This window comes from Acyrthosiphon pisum, chromosome A1 (assembly GCF_005508785.2).
Source record: "Acyrthosiphon pisum isolate AL4f chromosome A1, pea_aphid_22Mar2018_4r6ur, whole genome shotgun sequence".
Lineage (NCBI taxonomy): Eukaryota > Metazoa > Arthropoda > Insecta > Hemiptera > Aphididae > Acyrthosiphon > Acyrthosiphon pisum.
The window spans coordinates 51,670,646-51,694,776 of record NC_042494.1 but is presented as its reverse complement, the minus strand read 5'-3'; the positions used below and the strand labels follow the sequence as shown (position 1 = coordinate 51,694,776).

Genomic DNA, 24,131 nt, shown 5'->3' with positions numbered 1-24,131 from the left:
AACTTTAAACACTCATAAAACATATATTGAGTTTAAAAATGATTAATGAATACTAATATAGTAATTATATAAATACCTAGGTAAATATTTGGTAAAATGTTATGTCTTTGCGGTTATTAATTTTTAATAATTACAACAAAAAAACAAAATCGATTTTTTCGAGAACGGGTTTAAGCTTTAAAGCATTTTTACTGTTCCAAAAGGTTATGCCAATATTATGCCATTATGGTTATATTTTGATAGGTACTTACTACTTTGATAGATTTCTCAGTTGAAAAATAAACTTAAAATAACAATATAAAAATATAATATAAACGTTTATCAATAATTATACAATACTTATACGGCTAATGGCTACCTATACATAATATTATACACCATTGATTATAAATAGTATTTATAATCAATGCACGCACACCCATAAACAATATTTATTATTTAATATCTTCAAATATGAATTAAGAAATAATGTATATTAATTTATATTTTATCTATAGTTTTCGGGAAACTCAAAATTATCAACTATTAATGAAACAATTTATTAATATAATATTTATCAGACCTTTTGTTTGTATCCTTACTATGGTAGGTCACTTCAGGTATTATTCAAATTATGTTCGCATAAGTAGTACTATTTTTTTTTTTATAGTAAGCTAGTATCTATCTGCCGTCCTAACTACCTATATCTATATAGGAATATTCTACTATTTGAGTAATTTAATTATACACTTACTAACAAATAACAATGCCTGGAGCATTGTTTAACATTGTAATTCCTACTAAACAACATGAAATCCATCTTTCTCAAAAAATTGCTTGTGATTGTTCAATAAAAACCAAACTACCGAATGATAATACAAACAATAAACAACCACCTGACCGTCCCAAATATAGTTTGTCAATAACTATGGAAAAAGTAAGTACCTACCAGCTGGCAGTTAATACCAACTATTTACTAATTTACACGCATATACCTACTATATATATATATTTATAATAAGTGATGAAATTTCAATAAAAAAAACTGCGGATAATGAAGTCCATTACCTATGTTTTTAGTTAGTCCCTCCAAATTATGCATTTTATGCTTACAACATAACCATAAGATAATTTGGTATATATTTTAATATTTTATGAAATTTAACAATACAAATTTAACGCCGACCAGTCGAACGCGATCTTTAGAGTAATATTATTGGTTGATCTTATTAGTTATTAAAAATTAATTATACATTTATACCAATAATATCTATTGATTACGTGCGTAACATTAAAGTTAAAAACACTCCTTTAAGTAGTCCTTTACGGTTTATATTATACAAAGTAAAGTATTTATTAAGTAGCGAAAAAACATAACATTTTTCGATGGACAATTAATATTTAATAATGAAAGAAGAATATTGTTATAAAATGTATTATAATTTATATTTATTATGCAGTATGCTGCATGTAATAATGAAATAGCATACCCATAGGCACAAATTACTACATTTTTTTTTGGGGGGAGGACTCAAACCCCCATTACCCATAGGCCATATTGCTTAGTATCACAGAATATAAAAATTCGGAATAATTACTAGATGTTGAACTGGGGGGACTTGACCGACATTTGGGGGAACTAAGTCCCCCAAGTCCCCCCCCCTATTTACGCCAAAGAGTATAGGTACCTACCTAAATAAATAATGGTAGATTAACAAATACTTACTTAAAATGTTTAATGTCGTTCACTTGATGGAAAAGCTAAAAGGTTTGCGATCCCTGTACTAATGGATATATATATATATATATGTATATGTATATAGTATGTATATTGCATACCTTTATATATAAATAGGTACCTATATATTATACCATGAATTATAATTATGAATATTTATAAATGTCTAAGACATTGGAAGCAATTTTATGTAGTTTGCAGATTTCCAATTCCATATGGAATCAAAGCAGGGATAATAGATGCTATTCGGTAATTATATATTATGCTTAATCTCATAATCTGTATAAAACTACTAACTAGGTACAATACCTAAGGTACCTGTGTTACCCATCTACTTACAATTTACCTACTTATAAGTTATATAACCTTACTAAGAGGTAAAAACTTTTGTATTTAAGTACTTTTAGCTCTTAGTATATATTGTAGACTTTACCCTCAGATCTACAATTATTCAAAATTGTTTCCAATATTTTCAGGTAACCTTTTCAATTGCTTCCAATGAACACTGTGAACATATTTTGAATTTATTGATGGAAAATGGCATTGGAGTAAAATTAAATTCAACAGTAGTGTAACTATATATTTTATAACATTTGTATTAGTTATATATATAGCGCATACATATTAGTTATTACAGAATATATCATGCAGCGATAAAGCTCGAACTTTGTGATTATTCTATTTTCCCTATATTCCTAATGTTTTCCTTATACATAATATTATATTGTATAGATGCAGAAATAGGGTAAGAGGGAATGATTGGTGCAACTAGAGGGGTGCACAGGGTACTTGTGCACCCAGTGGCGGATCTATAATTTTTTTATGGGGGGGGGGCATGCCCCATTGTCTTTTTCCAAGTTTCACGACACAAATATTTAAAAACGGACCAATTTATTAACCTATATGCTAGGCCAATGGGAGGGACGGGGGCTCTGATCACCCCTTAAATACACCACTGTGTGCACCTACCAAAAACTAAAGTCCTTTTCTATTATATTTTGATTTTTTTGAAATAAAAATTATCAATAAATACAAAAATGTTGTAGGTACTATGCATATATACTTTATAGTTTATATCGAGGAATATATTAGCTAGGTATAACATAATATTATGAAAAAATCTTTAGCTTATTTAATGTTGTATAGAACACATATAGGTCACAGATAATCATAATAATATTACATTATAAATTGATGAAATATAACTTTGAAGTTTGAATACAGGTAACAATATTTTTCTTTATCAAGTAAACAAATAAATAAGGTTCAAAATATTTTTAAGGTTTTTTTTTTATGAAAATTAAATATTTTAATGTTTATGTTACTACCAACAGTATATATTACCTACTTTTTTTTTTTTTTTTTTTCCGTGGTATCGAGAACCAGAGGGGGGACCGCGTTAGCATTACTTCCCCCCTGGCCCATATATTACCTACCTATATTCAATAATAATTAATAATATTAAACAAATAATAAGGTCTATTGTACATATCTACCAATTGTATTTAAAAAAAAACAAAATAATACTTAAAAAGATATTGATTCAGGAGAGCTAGATCTTCCAGTTTCAAGCAGTTCTACTTCTAATTCAAATCAGCCAGAGTTGAATTGTTCACAACTGAATAAAAATAATTATAATGACATTATTGATTTGAGTAATCGTGAGAGGATAGTCGGAATATGTTGCCCTGAAGTCTGAACTAGCAGTAATTTAAATAAATATAATTTACTGGACAGTAAAATCATATTAAAATAGTTGTGAACATTTTATTTTCTTAATCTGTTACTGTTTCACTCATCACTCATATCAAAATATAATACATAAATACACATTTGAAATTATTATTAATATATTATAGTATACATTTTAAAGGTTCTGGGAATTCTTTAAAATTTGTGCACCTCCAAAAATATTGGTTTAGTTGCGCCTATGACACACTCAGTGGGTCATCTGCATGTATATATATTAAGTTACTTTATAGTCCTATATTAATTATTAATTTAATGCATATTTTGATTTACTAGAGTCTTGCCTTGTTCATTGTATTATCAAGATACTGCAACATCAACTCCATCAGTTTTTGAAACCAATCAACATAAAAAGTAAGTATTGTTTTAGTTTAGGTATGTTTAAAAAATATTTTTTTTTGAACCAACCTGAATATGGATGTAATGTGTTATGGGCACTTATTATGATCCAATCACAATTTTTAATTATCTTATAGCCCACCCAGTTTGTATGAATCATCTTGGAAGAAATTTCTTCAGTCAGTTAAATCTCGATTAACCGTGGCACAAGTTGTTCAAGGGATAGAAACTGGTGCAATGCTAACTTTTGATTTTGTAATTCTTCTAATAATTTCGGTGTAAGTATTATGTAGGTATATTTGTATAAGTACTAAATATAATGCACATGTATATAATCATTAAGTACTATCCTTTCTTATTAAACAAATAAAATATATTTAACCAATAATAAAAATGTATATTTTAAACTTTATTATAAAAGCCATCATAATTTTTTTCGAAGAAGTGATTTTTAATCATAATTTATAGAACGGTTGCCGCTCTGGGTCTGATACAAGGAGAAACTATTATATTTGTCTCTAGTATGCTTCTTTCTCCACTTATGGTTAGTGATTATATAAATAATATAATATAAAAGATAAATCAGATATTGAACAACCTAAAAATAATTACAGTCTACAAAGTATTAAAATTAATTTTATTTTTAGGGACCAGTTAATGCTGCTACATTTGGAACTATGATAAAAAATAAAAAACTGAGAAACATGGGGATTATAAACGAAATGATTGGTTTAATTATTTGCGTTTTAATTGGTTTTGGATATGGATTAATTGCTTCTTATTTTGATCATAGAGATTCTAGTCAGTGGATAACTAATGAAATGGCCTTTATGTTAGTACTCATATAATATATCTAAAATCTAAATTATTTTATCTTGTCTAAAATCTCTAAACTTAGTCATACTTTATTAAATTATATTAATTATTTTTTTTTACTTCTATTTCAGGACAGATATTGGTAGTTTGTGGGTTAGTATTGTACTTGCATTTCTTGTTGGAATTGCTGTGCCTATTGCTTTATTGGGAAATAATACATTTTCTTTAGTCGGAGTAGCAATATCTACATCACTTCTACCACCTTCCGTTAATGCTGTAAGTATTTCAGTTATACAATATTTATTATATATATATATATATTATTTTATATATTAATAACTTTAAATCCGAGGTTTGATTAATAATATAAATTGTTCTTTTTAAATTGTATATAATATGTGTAAATAGTAAAAATTTGCATTAAGTCCCTCGGCTTAAGTCACATTTAAAATTATACCGGTTCATAATAAAGCTTATTGACTAATTAATATTTTTTAATATCAATCTAATTAATGCATATTATATAGGGTGACCACGCTACTGACCATGTAAAAAATACTTATATACGGGAATACGTGATTAATTATTAGTTTTATATTCACGGGACAATTAAGCGTCCTGAAAGCTTTTGATGGGACACAGGGACGGGCTTTTTAAAATACAGAATTTTTCTGTATAAAATGGGACATCTGGCCCACCCTATTATTATATAATATATTATGTAGCAAAAACTGATAGTGAACAGTGTGTTGTGGCCTTGTGGGCACTGAACTTTGGTTTTTATAAGGATAGTATTTAAAATTGTAAAAATGAAAAGCAGTATTTCCTCGAGTATTTCACAGTTTTCAGTAATAAATAAAACTGTAAAATTCATAACATTATCAGATTAAAGTCTACAGTACTATTATTCAATTATTGTCAAGGCTATATTTTGAATTAATTATTAGATCATTGATTGTAATTAATACAGTTTAAAATTATCAAAACTTTTCAACATTTTTGCTGTTTGGAACATTTAAAAAAATATATATATACTGTTTCATTGATGTTTTGGTAATTAAATACTATACAATGTGTCAAAACAATATTTTGATTGACTATAATATTATGTAAAATATTAGAATTTAAAAATAAATTTATATTTTATTCAGTAGTCAATATGCTATAATAGTTACATTCATTTTTAAGGGACTGTTGTGGGCATTTTCAGTAAGGAGTATTAATCAAGATTCTTTAAATACCTTAAATTTACATTATTCATCCATAAGATCTATTGATTTCGCTATTAAAGGAGCAATGAGCATGTGTGTAACATTCATTAATATAATATGTATATTTGCATGTGGCATTGTCATACTAAAAGTAATATAAATATAGTTATTAAATAAATATACTGGTATGTTTTAAATTTTAAGGCAATGTTATATTTATTATAGATAAAAGCTGTTGCACCAAAACAAAACCTGCAGTCTACAACATTAATCAATGAATATTTAAATGTGTTGAAGGAAATAAACTTAGAATTTCCTCAAGAAGAAGCTAATTATCTTACATTAAGGTAATAGTATTCATTATTTTAGAAAAATGTTGACGTATCATAATAGTGCTGCCTTTACATTTAATGACTGGTTAAAGGTTAAAAGAAGAATATCCAATATTTGGGTTGTCACCGAGTACTGTAAAAGCTAGAGGGCCTTGTAGTATCCCTCCTGGGTATAATCCTTTTGATGTAAGCTTACTAATGAAATTAAAAATCATATTTACTTTAATAACATTATTTGAATCTGACAGCTATCTTTCATTACTTGGTCACCGGGGTATAGAAGACAACATGACCTGAAATCATTTTCAAATACTCCAACAGATATTAGAACATCCAAGTTATTGAAGAATAAAATAAAAAATACAGGTAAATTTATTGAGTAGTTAATGTAATTATAAAAAATGGTAGTTTAAATAGTTTAAAGAGGACATGGTAGTTAATTATAATTTTGTGTTTAAATTAACATTTAAAGAAAAACTTAAATTTTTTTCTAAACGGGTAATTTTTAATGCAGTGTACCTTTGTAGCTGAAAATTATTTCAATCTATCAAAAAAAGATCCGTTATAAAATTATCACACATAAGTTGTCTAATAAAATATAAGTGCTATAGATTATATTTATAGAACATTTAATTTATCAAGTTTTTTTTATATAGATCTATTCAATGGTGAAACTACACCAGATTCACTTAATGCCGTTTTTAAATCTCCAATGGAAAATTATCCAACTACTGTTTCTACAGATAATAATACACCTTCAACATCAAGACGTTTTATTATAACTCCTGTAACGTTGAAAAATACTTCAAATACCAAATAATAATAGTATTTAATAGATTTATGTGTTTTTTGGATTTTTTGATTGTCATATTATGGTAGGTATTTAAATATAAACAAAACAAGATTATCCACATACATGCATTTTAAATTGTATTTATATTTTTTAAATTTAAAATAAATTAAAATTTGTTTTTATTTATATTAGTTATATTATAATTTTTGGTACAAAGAATAAGTATTGTCATGTATAGAATATCTGAATATATATTTTCATAATTTAGCTTAAAACAGAAGTCATATCATATAATTTTTATTAAATCATGTACATTACTTACAAACACCCCTATTATACATAACGGTTCCCAGGGTTTGGGTTGGGTGTTTAACCTCCATAATAATAATTATTAAAATACTGACTTTTTGACTGACACAGTGACATAATGAGTGTTTATCGAAACACTATAGACCTCATACCTATAAACTAAAGTAAGTTCATATTTAAACTTAGTTTATAGAACTGTGATCGAAATTCGAAACCGAAAAAAAGCAAAATGCCAAAATGTAATATTTTGTTTATTTATTCTGTTTTAGAAAAAAATGTTTAATATTTTATTTTATACCTTATATGTATATATAATATGCATTTAATATATTCTTATATTATCTATGGCCAAATAGTCAGATATACATATGTATTGTTACTAGTTAGTATAGATATTACCGGACATAGTAAGAACGGCCCTAAAAGAAAACAGGAAAATTTTAAAATTGAAAAACAGGTAGTTGTACTCATGGGTTAAGTATATTTAAGCCATGGTTGTACTATCGTAAATCGTGGTACTAAATGCTACCTTTTTTCCTATTATATTCTATACCGTGGTTTTTGCAAAACCAGTGCTGAAAGATCTTCAACAAGTAAATTATATAATATTTATTTAGTGGTCATGCTGCTTATCATCTAATGCCACCGTATAATGATAACGGATTACACGTGCTTTTCTGTTGTACTTCAGTACTTGTAAGTTGTTACTTGATCTGTCGGCTGGAGTTCGTACTCTGCTGTCGGTACTCTCAATTCTGTCCGGTCTTTACTTTTTATTGCAATATGGTACCTATTGATTGTTTATTATAGTTCCACTTTTGACGTGTAAATTACCACACTTATACTCCAGCAAATGATTTTTAAATTAAATACATCATGATAAAATTAGATACATCGTATAGTTTAGGTTCCATTATTGAATCCAATTTCTTGGGGATTTCAAATGATGCCGAACCGGATAATGTTATTGTCACCTTATCGAAGAACATGGTTACTTGTTTTCACGTATGTATACTTGTTAGTTGTCACCTTTTATTACTCACAGCTTCATCATGGTTATCTATGTTTAATGTTTAGATGCCAAGCCAAAATCAAGTGCATTGTTGGAGCAGTTCCGATAAATTATCTTCTGGAGTGATATTTGATCCATCAACTAATTGTTATTATGGTGTTTTTAACTATACCAGAATTGGCAAATGGTTACGGAGCTCTTTAATGATGAAAGATATGAAGAAATTTAATGTGAGTTTTTCCATATTATTTTATAGGTATATTTTGTAAATGTGTCATTTCATCTGTTTTTCTAATAGAATAAAAAAAAAAAGAACAAACATTTAGAAGAAATTCAATTTTTTAGTATCTTATCACTATGTTATAGGTAGTCAATACATTCTAATAATATTGAAATTAAAAAAAATAAATAATTGTGGGTATGCCTTTGTTGTAGACGTTTTACATACCCACCTTAAAATAAATTCATCAAACTAAATGAATAATTATTAACTTTTTATTACTATTAAGTTATATATTTATTAAATTATCCGTTAGATTGATACTTGGTTGAAAAATTAATTAATTTACCTAAAATTATTTATGGATAGTGTGGGTGGGTTGAAAGTAAAACAATCCTCAGTATTTTTGAATAGGTATAATCAGGGAAAACTAAAAACAATATTATGAAAAAACAGGAGTATTTAAGTAACGCTAGTTTTTTTTTTTTAGGTGTTATTCAAGAATAAATAACTATTAGATTTTTGAAATTTTCACTAAATATTTTTTACAAGAATCATTTAAAAAATATTGTTACTCTTTTTATAGACCTTTTAAATTGTTGACTCTTTCCAATTTATATTGACAAAAAAATGTTCTAAGACAAAAAGTTTGAAAATGTAATATTATGTTCCTCATAAGTTATACTTATAAGTTATAATAGTTTAAAAGTATCAAAAGTATATTTGCTTAATTTTTTTAAGTTGATATTTGAAGTATTAAGTTTGACTTAGATAATAGGATATTTTAACAAAATAAAACCTTTTGTCTTTGAACAGTTTTATTTTTATATTGATATTAAAAAAATATTAGATAATCATAGGGACTCTGAATTTTTTGCCATTACATATATAATTATTTTCAAAACATCTCTATATAGTAGACCATAGTTTTAACTTTTCAAACAGTTTTACAGTAGGTATATGTTATACAAGTCTTATCTTTTAAGTTAATACAATATTATAGACATTTTATTAAATAAATTTGATATTTAGGAAAAAATTGTGTTCAACTTTCTGAATTACTAACGGAAAGATTGTAATAGATAATTTTGGTTGTGCATTTAGATATAAAAATTATTAATGCCACTGAATTCTCATCATACATTGACATAGGTAGTACCTAACTCAGGGTTTGCCAACTTTTTCCTTCAAGTGAGCAACATTAAACATTTTAAGTATATAGTGATCAACAACTTTTTATTTAGGTATATTATTTATATTATTACATTATTACATGTAGTGTAATACTAAATTGTATAGTGATATTCTTTTATTATTTCTCTTTCAGATAATTGTATGTTTTTTTTTTGCTAATTAAGTAGATACCTACGTTGTTAATAAAGCGTAAAAGTGTGTTTAAGATTACACATGTGATCAACCGATATTGGTATAATTTTTTTTTAATACAATCGACCAATATTTTGCTGAAAATCGACAAGTTGATCGCAATTCACATGTTGGAAATCCCTGACTTAACCTATTAGAAAGATACTATATTTCTCTCTTATGATTAATATATTTAGTAATTTTTGTCCTCACCAATAATTATATACTTAGATTTGATTTCATTCACATAATCATATTGGTAATTTTAATCACATTTATGTAAGATAATTAAATTTAATAAATAATCATTCTTTATTTGTTTTACAGTTCACTGCAAAAATTATTAAGCTTTTAACAAGATTAGATTATAAAGGAGCAGTTGCGGTTTTTGAAAATGGTCATTGCGAGTGTTTAAAAGAAGCAATTGGTAACAGGAAAAAAATCAGAGATGCTGTCATTAATGATGGCGAAACAATTGAGTTAGCTAAATTATGTATATTCAGGACAAAAGCTATATGTATTATTGTGTCTGTTGATAGCAAGGTAAATATAATTTTTAGCTAATTTTGCACAAATAGTTGTTTACATATTATGTATACTATAACTATTTAAATATTGTGATTTCAGAATATAAAAACATTACGATCTGTGCCATTAGAAGATACTTTTTTGCCAATTAATTTACAATTATCTTTCAAAAACAAAACTGAAAAATTACTTGGTTATTGTGTTAGAGAAAATTCTGATTCACTTAATATTTTAACGTTTTGTAAGTATTGTCTATCTGTTATTTTTTCATTAAGAAATTTATTTATATTAATTTATCATTACACATTTTTACTTTGGAACATCACTTTGCGTCTTGTTTTATTTGTTTATCAATTATAAAACATTATTTTTCATTTGTATAGGGTCTAATGGTTACTTGTATTCTAACGAGCTATACGCCGAAACTAGCAGCAATGATTTTCCTGGTAAACAGTTGACAGAAATAACTTTAGTTAATTCAAACAAACAAGTAACTTTAATTCAACTAAGTTCAGATTGTATTGGTCTTTATGGAGCAGAACCAAAAGGCGATGGTTAGTTAAAAATATTATTACCGTTGTTTATACAGATTTAACATTTTCTTTATTCATATTTAAAAAACTAAGTACAAATTTGTATTGGTCAATTAAAATTAAAGTTTTTTCATATTACACTGTACTTCATATTAAAATAAAATAGATTAAAGTTCAAAAATATATATTTTTTATGAATTAACAATAATTTTTATTTTTCAGGAGCTGCTTTAGTAATATATAATTTTCATTACAACATGGTAGTTGCTGTACAACATTTTAAAATCTATACCAACCCTCCCAATTTATGGTGTTATGGAAATCATTTACTCTTAGTAACGGGTCAAAACTTAGCAGTGATTCCTTTTACATGTGAAAGGAATAATTTATCCTTGTTAATGGATAATAATTTAATTAAAATAAATGATAAATATGAAGAAACTGAATGGGATTCTTATGCAAAACAAAAATGTGTAGATAGAATTTCAACTTCAGCCTTATCACAATCAAAGTAAAAATTATTATTGTTATTTATTTATTTTTACAATATTTGACATTATTTATTTATTTATTCCAGATTAAATGAAATGATAATCACCGACCATATTAATAATAAAAAAGATAAATCATTGATTCGGTTACTGGTTGAAAACAACGATATTAGCGATACTTCCTTAGTTGAAATATTGTCATATTGTAGTTTAAACATAACAAAACATTCAAATCTTTTGTTAAAATTATTTGCATATCCACCTTTAAATAAACCATCTTGTTTACGGCGCAAATTACCGTTTGAGAATATGCTGATAATTTTGAATACTTTGTATTCACTTATGAAGGAAAAATTAATTGAAGAAAGATTAGTTGATTGGATGACACTGATGATAGACTGCTCATTTCAACAAATATTATTGTCAAATGATCCTAACGTACTTGAACTTATTATTAAAGTTCAAAAAGATATTAATAGCAAATGTGACTATGTGGAATCAGTATATAATACAAACAATACAATGTGTGTTATGAAAAGTAAAAATATTAACAGTAAGAAACGAGATGGACCTGTCAATAATTTATATAAAATTGAAACAATTAATTTATATTGAGTAAATTTGTATTTTAAAAATAATACTTGTTTTTTTTTACATCTACAAGTTGACCATAATACTATGCCCTGTTCCAAAAGTGAAGACACCAGGCGGCCACGGGCATAACCGGTTTTTTTTAACGTAAATCTGGTGTCTTCTCTCTTAGAACAGAATGTATATGCATATATTCCAGTGCATTACTTTGTGTTTATTCCACTTAGTGTGAACTATTAGTTCATCTATTTTTTTTTATTATTATTTGAAGTCATAAGTCTTTATGAACCAGATGAAAGTGTTGATAGATAAATAATCATGTTGATAGTGAAGAATATTTTCATTGAATATATTTTAATGTTATTGAAACATTATTTTACAAATATTTTTGTCTTATTCAAAAATTTAGAAATTTGTTGTACAATGTACATGTGTTTAAATAACATGGCAAGATATAGATATGTATCACTGATCAAACATGTAAACAGTTAATGAATAATAATATTACCTATAAATAATAGATTTTTAACTTTGTTATTCTTTTTCAATGAGTCATATTAATAACTAATAAGAATATCTTACGTCATACTACACTAGATATTATTGCTTCCTAATAAAATGTATGACTGATAAATATTTCATGCGATATCTTAGAACTCTCAACTAGTTTTATCCTAACATTTGATGTACCTTAATGGAATTTGAACTAAATTTTGATACATCACACCTCTTAAATTAGAATTGCATAATCTACTTTTATTCTGCATTTTTTGTTTGTTAGGTACTCTATCTTAAATTATAATCTATATTTTAATTAAAAATTAGATTATAATATATTCATATATGGTTTTGCAGAGTATAGGATTCGTTTTCACGTTTTCATAATATCTTCTGAGTTCTGGACCATATGATATAGTTTATATCATGCAATATGCATAATTAATATGATTCATGTATTTACAAATGCACAACAGTCTGATAATTGAAGAGATCGACGTATGGTCTGAGACATAGCTCTGTGGTGAAATAGACATAATACTGTAATATGAGTACATAATGTTATATTGTATAATGCCATGTTCTTAGTGAGTGCATTTAGTTCTTTATGAGAGTTCTAACTTTTAAATTTTAATAATATCTTATAGGCTTTTGGTTTTATATTAGATTATAGTATTAAGGACAAACTAAGATTTTAGTTATATAATATAAAATTATATAAACTTAGTAAATGGTTTTGATCTCAGAATATATATTGTGTATTGTATACTATTATGTTTATAAATTATACTCAATCCCATAGGCGCAATTTCAATTTTGACTTTGGGATATATTAAAGGCAAGCAGACCATTGCAATATAGCATTTTAAAATTGTATGTCCTATGTTTTTTGGGGGGGCTACGACTAAGTTTGAGGGGGGCTAAGCCCCCTCAATTTGCGCCTATGCTCAACCCATAGGAGTAGAAACTACACAGTACAGAATCATTCAAATTCCAAGTATTGAATCAAACTTTCTGATCATGGCAAAATAGATTCTATATGTCCATATCCACTCATGATAATATAATAATAATTGTTAATCATTGTTTATATCATGTATCCAAGGCAGGTGTTACGGATTTATATTAGCTTAACTTACAAAATATGTTAATACATGGTTGCTACTTTAACCTGTGTAGTATAGGGATTATTCATAGTTTTTTTTTGGAAAATATACGGATTATTTTGAACCTAGACCCTTTTTAGGTTTTATAGCTTGTACGATTATATAATAATACATAATACATATTATTGCGTACATATGTGTATATTTCATAAATATTTTTTTTTTATTATTGTGTAAATAATTTAACTATCCAATCCGTCTACACTAAACCTAGTTATTATATACCTATATATCTGTTTTGTGTTCAAACTTCAAAGGAAGTCTGAGCCCGATACAGTGGCATATTTTCGGGTATGGTGGTCTTGACCCCCCTCCCCCCCCCCAGAATGGAATAATATATAATTATTTATTCATAACTTTCATAACTCATATGTAGGATTCAGGACTTCTTGCATTTGCATGTTTTTTGTAGTGGTTGTAGATTATTCTATAGGTAAGTTTTAAATTTGCTTATGAAATGGCGACATTAAATACAAAGTTTTAATTCGTATATTATAAATTTTATATTTGGTGTACCTGCCTATGTAAAATTGTTGGGACAATTTATACTAGGATAATATTCAAGAATATTTCTTAAAATTAATGTTTGGTTAGGTAGCATAGGCACAAATAGTCTTTGAGATTTGGGGATGTTGAAGCCTGAAGTCTTAGGCCTTACTATTATAATATTGAATAGGTAAGCTCAACAAAATTTAGAACATCTTTCGTAGGGCTGTTAAAATTGATGGCGGAGGCTTGGCCCCCAGATCCCCCCCCCCCCTATTTGCGCGAATGGTAGGTACCTAGGTAGGTACGTAAAATTTTATGAGTCCTTGTGACGAAACTGTGGTAAAAATAATTGACTTCTAGATTCTACTAAGAAATGAAAATCAGTAGATATAGGTTACCTGTACGTGTTCGTTAATTACGGTGTACGCATATCACGTTATTCGTTATTCCTCAACCTAGTTGTAGATGTTCTTGTATTTTTAAAAAAGAAGTTATTTTATTTCACGATATTTTCAAAATGCCTAAACCTACAGTACCTAATGTCCATATAAATCAATATTTAATTATATTCGAATTAGGAAGTCCATGTAAATTATCTTTTATTATCGTTTGTCTACCCACTTTTAAGTTTTTTATTTCCTAAGTTGTAATATTAAATTATAAAATTAGTTCAACCCTTACCCTATATACGCTGTATTACTAATGTTTAATAGTAAAATAAATTACATTACTAGTAATAATATCACAAGTTATACTGCACACACATTAGTCAAATAGTCAAATAATATAAAATAAAATATTAAATAATTTGATAAAAAAATGACTTTATCTAGGTTTACACCAGTTTGTAAAAATTTAGAAAAACGTTTAAAAAAAAAAAAAACAACATTGTAAAATAAATACATTCATCACTCCGCTCAGAATCTAAAATTTTCCAAGAAAATTAGCATAGAAAAATGTATAGAATTTTAGTTGTTTGTTAAAATGCTTGAAAATTATTTTACATTTTAACATTATAAATTAACTAGGTATACATTTTATTTTAAATTATCTGAGTATTTGACTAATGTTTGTGCAGTATATTTTGTGATATTTGAGCTAATTTTATGAGAAAGTAAAGTATAATCTACTAATTTTCGTAAAAACGGATAAATTTGGATATTTCGTCTGTCGATATTTTGACAGATTACCGTTTTATACCTACCTTTATGTATCGTTACACTCAAATTTGTTTCTTAACAATGTTGAGTCTTTGTGAAGTATACACATATGTGCATGTTTAATTGGCCTAATCGTATAAGCTATCTAAAAAGGGTCAGAGCTCAAAATATTTCATATATTTTCCAAAAAACTTAAAAAACATGAATAATCTCAATATTACGCGGGTTAAAGTAGCAACCCTAACAAACGCAGCGCAGCTTGTGGCCGTTTAAATCGTGCGACTCTTTTCGGTACGTTATCAGCTGTACTCAGGTCTCATAATATCGTTCTATGATAATATATGAATTATGATCACAGAATAGATTAAATTTAATGTAGTTACTTTTTTTTTTATAGTTATATTCATAGATATATAAGAAGAAATTCTTAAATTATCTGAGTTAGAGAGCCTTGATATTAAAGAGAGTGGTCAACTCGGTGAACGTTTTCTATTGGCTGGCTGTTATCATTGATTATAGACGCCATTAATCGTCCAAATATTTATATTTTATATTTAATGCAATAGTTTATTTGTTGAAATTGTTCAATATTAATTAATTTAAATAATTTATTACGTTTTTTTTAGTTAATATTAAAATTATTCTCAACTTTTCTGAAATATAATTTCTGTGACAAGTATAATACCTATTATATATTATTTAAAAGTAAGTACCTACCACTTTGTTATACTTTCAAGTACCTACCACCTAATACTGTTTGTGGAGATGGTCTAACACTCAATTTTTGCATTTTAAAATTATTATATAATAAATGTCAATAAAATATGTTTATTTGTTATTCATATTAATTATATGCTTTTATGCGCTAAAAGTTGTATATCAGTTTATTGAAAAATTAATCGTCGAGAAAGCTTATCCAATTGGATTTGCATACTTTCAATAAAAATATGTTAAAACATAAAAATCCAGTCCTACTTATAACCAATGTTATGAAAACTAATTGGCTTATTGATTTTAATTGGAAAAAAAGTATTTTATTGGAAAGTGTTCAATGGAATAAAATAGTTTTTAAAATGCACTTGAATACTTTTTGATAAATAGTATTTGAAATATGTAATTTCAATACTTGTAAAAGTATTTGAACAAAATACCCAAATACTTGACAACCCTAACTATAATAAGGTTATATGGTAAAAAAATGTGTGAATAATGCTCCTAGCTGAAGTGTTTAAATTTAAAAAAAGGCGGGAAACGTTTGGACGATTAATGGCTGCTATCACACCAGTTGGCCACTCTCTTTAATATCAAGGCTCTCTAATCTGAGTTATATTCCCATACCATATTTTGTCCAGTATCGGAGTTACGTCCGTAATCGGAAATTCGGCATACTTGATGCCCCGCGATTTTAAATTTTTCATCATGACTATAATAATGATATGAGTTTTAGTAGTTTTAAAATATGTTTTTATAGTTTTAATTTTCATTATGCCAATACAAAATATTATGGCCACCTCAATCTACAATTTGTTCAAATTGAAAAAATATTTTAAGTATTTTTTTATAATTATATTAGGGTTGCTGTATTATTTTGGTGTTTTCACTCATTTTTTTGAGTTGGACTATTATTCTCAATTTGTCTATCCACTGGAAACTAACATTTCTGAGTGTGTAGTTAACGCACAGTCTGGTAAAACTGATAAACTACCTTGTATTAATATTAATGCATTAGAATATGATCTACTGTTATCAAATAATACTAAATGTAATAGAAACATTCATTTACTAGTATTGGTGAAATCAGCATTAAATCATTTTGATAGACGAAGGACTATTCGAAAAACTTGGGGATTTGAGAATCGATTTTCTGATGTACCTACTAGAACAGTTTTTATATTGGGAAAATCGTTTGATATAGATTTAGAAAAACGGATTAAAGAAGAACACGAACAGTATGGAGACATTGTACAGTATGATTTTGTTGACGAGTACTACAATAACACCATCAAAACTATGAACGCAATTAAATGGGCGTCAACACATTGTAATGATTCAAGATTCTATTTTTTCTCAGACGATGACATGTATGTTTCTATGAAAAACGTGTTACGTTATTTGCGAAACCCAACCGAATATCCAGAATATTTAAGTAAAGAAGTTAAAGGAAAGCAATCTAAGCATACCTTGCCATCAGATGTAGTATTATTTACTGGATACGTTTTTAATTCTTCACCACTGAGACATCAAATAAGTAAATGGTATGATAATTTTATTTTTTACTACTTTTTTATTTCGGTACCAATGTCAAACAATCTAAATTAATGTCTTTATTTGTTACAGGTATGTGTCCCTTTCGGAATATCCATATCATATGTGGCCACCATACGTTACAGCTGGCGCTTATATTTTATCCAAAGCAGCTATAGTCAAATTTTATTATGGAAGTTCTTATACAAAGCGGTTTCGATTTGATGACATATATTTAGGATTATTAGCAAAGAAATTAAATATAAAACCTCTTCATTGTGAACACATATATTTTTATAAGAAAGATTATTCTATAAGTAGTTATAAATATGTTATAGCTAGTCATGGATATGATGATAGTGAAGAGCTACTTAATGTTTGGTTGGAACAAAAAAGTAATGGAAACGCATAAGACTAATTAAAATTAATAAATTATTTTTGATGTTACCAACTTTAGACAATAAAACAAAATATTTATTTTTTAAATTTACTTTTTATTGTTGAAAAAAAATGTACCGTAGAACATAATTATTATATAATTTTATACAGCCTTAAAAAAAATTGTAAAATATCTTCAGTTGGAATCAATTACCTGATGTAAATAATCTGATGACTTACATTTTATTATTAAATGTTGTTTAATTGGAAACTTATTTTTGTTTCGAATTATTAAGTCTCAATTAATCCTAGCACATATTATTAGTCAATAGCCAACTTGTAAATAATTCTTATTTTTACAGATACAAAAGTCATTCTCTTAATTATTATTTACCAGAAAGTATTTTAACATATAACATAATACATGTAAAATATTATCATTATTATTATATTTATTATTATGTATTATATACATAATATTATAATTGATCTAAGCATAACTGCATAAGACATTATACAGATAATTATAATTTATATCACTAAAATTAACAGTACCTCTACTTCTTCGATAGGCACAAATATTAAAAAACCAAGGATCATTAAGCTGTAAACCTGAGTAATGGGGGGTGTCAAATTTAAATTTAACTATATAGTATATTATTATCAATTTGTACGAAAAACGATTCTAAGTGGAGACGGATCATCAGCCAAGGATATTTTATATTATGTTTATATTATTATTAATATGGAAGCCGGTAAGTTGGGCTAAAGTGCACTTTACCACCCCATGCATATTTTTCGATTTTTTTTTGGTACTTATGTAACTCATCGAGTTAAGAACGATGGCGCAATCAGAATTTGTCGCTGTTCCGTAAGTTGAATTTATGCCTTAATATTTTTTGTATATACAGTAGAAACCGTTTATAATGACACCGGTTGTAGAAACATATTGGGTGTAATGACCTTAGATTAAAAGTCCCTGCAAAACTCCTATATTGTATGTACTAATTTGTATCGGTTCTTATGACGTCTATATAATGACTAGGTATACGGATGTTATGACGGTCATTTTTGGTTATATTGTAAAAATATTTTATCTATAATGACTTTACTTTATTGAAGGTACTATTACAACCGATAATACCGACAATTTCATCTTATTTCATTTTATTTTATCATCAGGGTACGGGTAATCGTCGTGAGATTAAATGTGTTTTGTGTTCTTGTGTTAAATATTTTGAAATTGTAAAATGTGCAAACTAAAGCAATCTACAATTGAAGAAAAAGCAAATGTCATGTTTCGTTTAAAAAAAGGTGAAAAAATTCCCACATACCTAATGAATTGGGGATAGGTCACTTTACGATTTCTAACATATGGAAAGCTTGAGACAAAATCGAACAAGTTTCAAAATGAAATAACAGATTTTTTTTAAAATAATAATTGAATTAATTATTTAAATAATATGTACATAATTAAAATGCTTTTATCTTTACTTTTTTTCTATATTATACATTACATAAATAAATAATAATAATATGTATTGAAGTTACAATTTAATTTTAGTCATTTTGGTTATAATCACAATTTAAAATATTATACAGGTTGCGTATCGAACATAGACCTATAAAAGATCTTTTATAGGTCTATGGTATCATAGAACAATATAGAAGCGAAACTTGATCAGCTGATGGGTGAAGTGTTTACCTATGATCTGAAGTCCGAACAATGAAACTGTTTCCGTAACACTGACATGATGTTATACCCGTATTGAAAAACCGTTTCCGCCTAATAGGTAGGGTATTCTGCGCGGGGTCGGGTTGTTTCCACTGTTTACTTTTATCATAGATTACGTATGCCACGCCCCCCTGGAGACCGTGTTCAAGGCTACAATCGCCCGATTCGGCCAATTCACAGAGTTTCGTACCCCTGAAGGAACTTTACATTCCATTTCAAGTTTTTTGACCAAGTGAAAATTTCATATGCCTATAAATATCTCAACGTGAGACATAATATTCTGAAAATTTTATGTTGTAGGTACCTATAGAAAATGCTTTTATAATAATAAAATGTACAATGCTCAACCATGGGAACATGGCGACTGAACATGCTATCAATGATAATAGATTTAGTAATATTACGATAACATACCATACCCATACGGGTACGGCAATTAATAATAATGAAATAAATCAATTAAAAAATATAGACGTAGAAATCAGTGGCGGCAGCGCCAGATATTTTCTAATTGGGGGGGGGGGGGGGCAATTTTTTTTCTGGTAGGGCATTTGTGTATTGCTACTCGATCACCCACTAATTTTGTCATATCATATATTCAGAAAGTATTGCTAAAAATGTTTTGGGTAATGGGTTAATATGCTATATTTCTAAATAGTTAAAAAAATTAAATAATCAAGTAGGTACCTAATTAATAAAATGTCTTTATTTACTTACATATTTTTAACATAATGGAATCCAAAGTAGGTACTAGGTATAAGGTATAACCTAAAATACTTATAATATTATGTTTTATATAAACTTGACATACGAATGTGTTATATTATGTATCTACAGACTACATTCATATTTTATGTTCATTGAAATTAAACAAATACAGTCACAGAGAGGGATTTTTAAGTATTTAAAAAGCAACATATTGGTATTACGTACCTATAATAAAATCAATAAATGAAATTTATTATGTCAGTATTATTTATTTTATTTTATTATCATGATTATATCTAATCTAAATATCAACGTACTATTAGTTATTAGTATTAAATTAATATAAATAATTACAAATTTTTAGGATAGTATTATATTATATATTATAGTATTTAATAAAATTTAATACAAAATGCATTTTCAGATTAGATTAAAATGTTCAACATTAAATTATAGGGGGAACACTTATCCACCCTGTTCCCATTGTAGCGCCGCCCCTGGTAGAAATTATTATGTTTGCCTATTTGGGAATAAAATCCTTAAATTGTCCAGTCGGAAATATAGTTACCGAGATTCCCCCAATCTGGTTAGAAAGCTATAAAAGTAGCTCGTAAAACAGTTAATAAATAATAATCCTATGACGGAAATACGCACCTACTCCTCACTCATTGACATCCATAGGAATGTTAGCACCTATTGTAACAATTTATGGGAATTCGTATGGCGGCGTACCTACATCAAATAATAAACTCAAAAAAATCAAAAATACTACCATTATGGCCTAGACCCCAATCATTCAATCGCAAAGACGAAGTACTGAAGTAGTTATTAATAGACTACGTAAAGGTCACTCAAATAACCTGTAACATGTCAAACCTTCGGAGAACTCTTACAGTCAAGCACCTCTTTGTTTACTGTCAAAACCATATAGAAACCAGAAAAAGCCTAAAAATGTCTGACAACCTCTTTGAAGCCCTTAGCACAATCTAAGACAACGCTAACAAAATCATCACATTTCTAAAACTTGTTGATATGTACAACTTAATCTAAGGAAACCTGTAAGGATACGCAACGCTGTTGATTTTTAATAAATAATGGTGCTTTATCATTACACATAAAACAGTGGCTCAGCCAGGATTTTTTTCGGGGGGGGGGGGCTGATCAACTTTTACACTTTTACACATTAAATACATACTAGCACAGATAGATAGCTGAAAAGTGTTAATACTTATAGGTACAGTGGCGTACTCAGGAGGTTAGGGGTTATATCCCCTCCCCATTGTCATTTTTTGCCGACCTACAGAAAACCACTTATTAGTTATTACAGCTGTTTGGAGTCATTAATTTTTTATTAATTATTAATCTTATTCGTTGAGTCAACAAGCTTGAAATTTAATACGAGGCCCTTAATATATTCTTACAATAGCAGTTGAAAAATATATAAATACAGTCACAATTTTTTTTATAAGCATTTAGTTCAAATTTTGACCAATTACGAAAAAATCACGAAAATGTGCAAATTATTTTGAGTTAGAAATTTATAAAAAAATTTATTTTTAAATCTATCTACTCGTATCTAAGATTTGATAATTTAATACAAGATTCCTCATAAGTTTGTCTACCTTTATCAAAAAAAAATGTTTACTGGAAAGTCAAATTAAATTGTATGATCGTTATAGATAGCGCCCTTACATTAGAATTATAAATACGAATGTATAAGCAACTAGTTACTACTATACTGTCTATAGATACCTATGACGACATGACCGTTTATTTTGTTAAAATTAGATAAACAATAATTTTGAAGTTTGAACGACTGACGTTCATACGTATTCGTACGTATTATTTTTATTACTTAAATATCATAAAAATAAACATATGAACTGTTTATAATAATATTAAATATGCCCACACTCTACAATCTACATAGATGACTCGATGCCCGATGGTAAAAGGGCATTTTAACCTGATAATTTGACTGCCCCAACGAAAAAGGACGTAACTCACTTTTACGATATATTTTTTTTTTTTTCAAAGTGGTTTTACTGGTGTTACTGGATTTCCGACGAAGATGGTAGTAACTCAATCTTATTGTTCACAACGTCTTTGTTTGATTAAATACAACAATCAGCGTTGCCGGACAACCAGAAAAATAGTAACACCACATAGAAAAAAAAAAAAAAAATCGTAAAATTATTTTTCTTATATTATAGGAGGGATGGCCAAACTCTTTTTGATTAAGATCTACTGAGGTCTTTACTGAGGTCTGAGGGTATATATTTTTTCTTTTAGGATCGATCAATGTAAAAAAAATGTTTTATATTAATAAAAACATAAAACTGTAAAGTTATCTAAAATGAGTGTTTCACATTATATTTCTAAATAATTTTAAAATGAGTGTTTCACATTGATTTTCTAAATAATTTTAAAATCTATTAACATTATACTGTCGATGTAGAAGCGTGTAGTTGTATTATATTACACCCAGTTAATTATAATCTTGGTAATAGTCAATAATTGCTAAACGAAGACGCTGCTCTAAATGATCATCAGAAAGTATAGCCCAGTGCTTATTCAGATTTTATAACTTTCACACATGAGAAAATGCCATTTCACACGAACCGGTAAATCTAAATATATATTTAATAACTGTATCTACTAAATGACAACTTTATAAAAATAATTTATAAATTCTAACAAGGGGGATCGACTTAGAAATCAATCGTTTTAATATCCATTCATTAAAGGTAGCTAAATACCTAAGATGAGTCATATGAGACAATGAGACATTTTCTTCTAGTGAATATACTACAACAAAATAAGTTTTATGTCTAATTGACAATAAATTGAATTGGCTCCTATATTTGTTCCTCTCATTAATTTTTTGGGTTTTGCATTATCTACTTAGTACAGTAGTACCTAACTTTAAAACACTAAAAATAAGATGGATAATACCTCAAATATTTACGTAAATGGTCCATGTTTTTTGTTTCATAATATGAGAATTTAAAAATGATAACAAGTGGTTGAGAATAACATCACAGTCCTTATTTTTAATATCCTATATGCATTACTCGTTGTATATTAGCCATTAGGTTGGTACCTACTGATATATACCCTATAGGGTAGGTACAATTTTCATTGATAACCATAGCTATGTCTATAATCTATATAATTATATGGACTATGGAAAACTTACCTTGGAAAATAAATAGATAGGTAAACTTATGTGTACTATAAAATTGCTCGATAAAAAGTTTATAAGAAATATGGTACCTACTTAATAAAATAAATTCCAAAAGTACACCATCTGAGTCTTATTTCTAATTCCAATGGCGATCGTACGAAACTTTCAAAGTAATCCCAATATTCTATCCAAAAAGGATTTACGTAGGGCGTTATACGTACATAAAAACACATTATTGTCAAGATGTAAAACCAATTATCCTTATTTCTATCGGAATCTAAGATATATATTTTTAATATAAGTAGATAGATACCTACTGGCTACTTGTGTGTCGTACCTAGTGTTTTTATGTTTTGATAGTATTAATATAAAATAAATTATTTTGTTATAGTGACGAACATTTTTTATTGAAAAATAAGCAGGCTAGGAGAGTACCTATACTATACCTATACTATACGACGTACCAAATATTGTCTTCTGTACTGTGTATGAATATAGTTTCTTAGCCATGGACTTAGCTTGAGTGGCTCATATTTGCGTGAAAAGATTTTTCATTAACG

General features: G+C 27.3%; 3 protein-coding genes across 5 annotated transcripts; all 3 read left to right on the top strand.

Annotated features, from left to right (window-relative positions):
- The first annotated feature begins 586 nt into the window (after positions 1 to 586).
- Positions 587 to 7,068, top strand: LOC100569357. 3 transcript variants are annotated; one of them, XM_016804348.2, is made up of 13 exons: positions 588 to 916; positions 1,889 to 1,966; positions 2,194 to 2,288; positions 3,743 to 3,820; positions 3,943 to 4,083; positions 4,274 to 4,349; positions 4,453 to 4,637; positions 4,753 to 4,897; positions 5,810 to 5,983; positions 6,058 to 6,179; positions 6,257 to 6,350; positions 6,413 to 6,530; positions 6,821 to 7,068. In XM_016804348.2, the coding sequence occupies exons 1-13, from the start codon at positions 746 to 748 to the stop codon at positions 6,982 to 6,984; spliced, it is 1,641 nt and encodes a 546-aa protein (XP_016659837.1). In that variant the 5' UTR covers positions 588 to 745; the 3' UTR covers positions 6,985 to 7,068. The 3 variants fall into 3 exon arrangements, with proteins under 3 accessions (XP_016659838.1, XP_016659837.1, XP_008183091.2); XM_016804349.2 differs by lacking the exon at positions 5,810 to 5,983 and having other exon boundaries at positions 587 to 916; XM_008184869.3 differs by lacking the exons at positions 4,274 to 4,349; positions 4,453 to 4,637 and having other exon boundaries at positions 589 to 916.
- Positions 7,069 to 7,915: 847 nt separating this feature from the next.
- LOC100163266 (nucleolar protein 11) lies at positions 7,916 to 12,053 on the top strand. Its single transcript, XM_001945598.3, has 7 exons — positions 7,916 to 8,271; positions 8,344 to 8,508; positions 10,191 to 10,406; positions 10,491 to 10,632; positions 10,775 to 10,945; positions 11,147 to 11,435; positions 11,502 to 12,053. Exons 1-7 carry the CDS (start codon positions 8,143 to 8,145, stop codon positions 12,028 to 12,030), a joined length of 1,641 nt encoding a protein of 546 aa, XP_001945633.2. The 5' UTR covers positions 7,916 to 8,142; the 3' UTR covers positions 12,031 to 12,053.
- Positions 12,054 to 16,620: 4,567 nt separating this feature from the next.
- Positions 16,621 to 18,216, top strand: LOC100164641 (beta-1,3-galactosyltransferase brn). The gene is made up of 2 exons (XM_001946140.5): positions 16,621 to 17,574; positions 17,657 to 18,216. Exons 1-2 carry the CDS (start codon positions 16,805 to 16,807, stop codon positions 17,973 to 17,975), a joined length of 1,089 nt encoding a protein of 362 aa, XP_001946175.2. The 5' UTR covers positions 16,621 to 16,804; the 3' UTR covers positions 17,976 to 18,216.
- Positions 18,217 to 24,131: the final 5,915 nt, after the last annotated feature.

Excerpts from the sequence above, each read along its gene's own strand:
- LOC100569357 (XM_016804348.2), top strand. The coding sequence starts at position 746 with ATGCCTGGAGCATTGTTTAACATTGTAATTCCTACTAAACAACATGAA. Across the intron at positions 2,289-3,742 it reads AAATTAAATTCAACAGTAGT|AGTCTTGCCTTGTTCATTGT; the intron begins GTAACTATATAT and ends TTGATTTACTAG. Across the intron at positions 5,984-6,057 it reads GTGGCATTGTCATACTAAAA|ATAAAAGCTGTTGCACCAAA; the intron begins GTAATATAAATA and ends TATTTATTATAG.
- LOC100163266 (XM_001945598.3), top strand. The coding sequence starts at position 8,143 with ATGATAAAATTAGATACATCGTATAGTTTAGGTTCCATTATTGAATCC. Across the intron at positions 8,272-8,343 it reads ACATGGTTACTTGTTTTCAC|ATGCCAAGCCAAAATCAAGT; the intron begins GTATGTATACTT and ends TTTAATGTTTAG. Across the intron at positions 11,436-11,501 it reads TCAGCCTTATCACAATCAAA|ATTAAATGAAATGATAATCA; the intron begins GTAAAAATTATT and ends TATTTATTCCAG.
- LOC100164641 (XM_001946140.5), top strand. The coding sequence starts at position 16,805 with ATGCCAATACAAAATATTATGGCCACCTCAATCTACAATTTGTTCAAA. Across the intron at positions 17,575-17,656 it reads AGACATCAAATAAGTAAATG|GTATGTGTCCCTTTCGGAAT; the intron begins GTATGATAATTT and ends TATTTGTTACAG.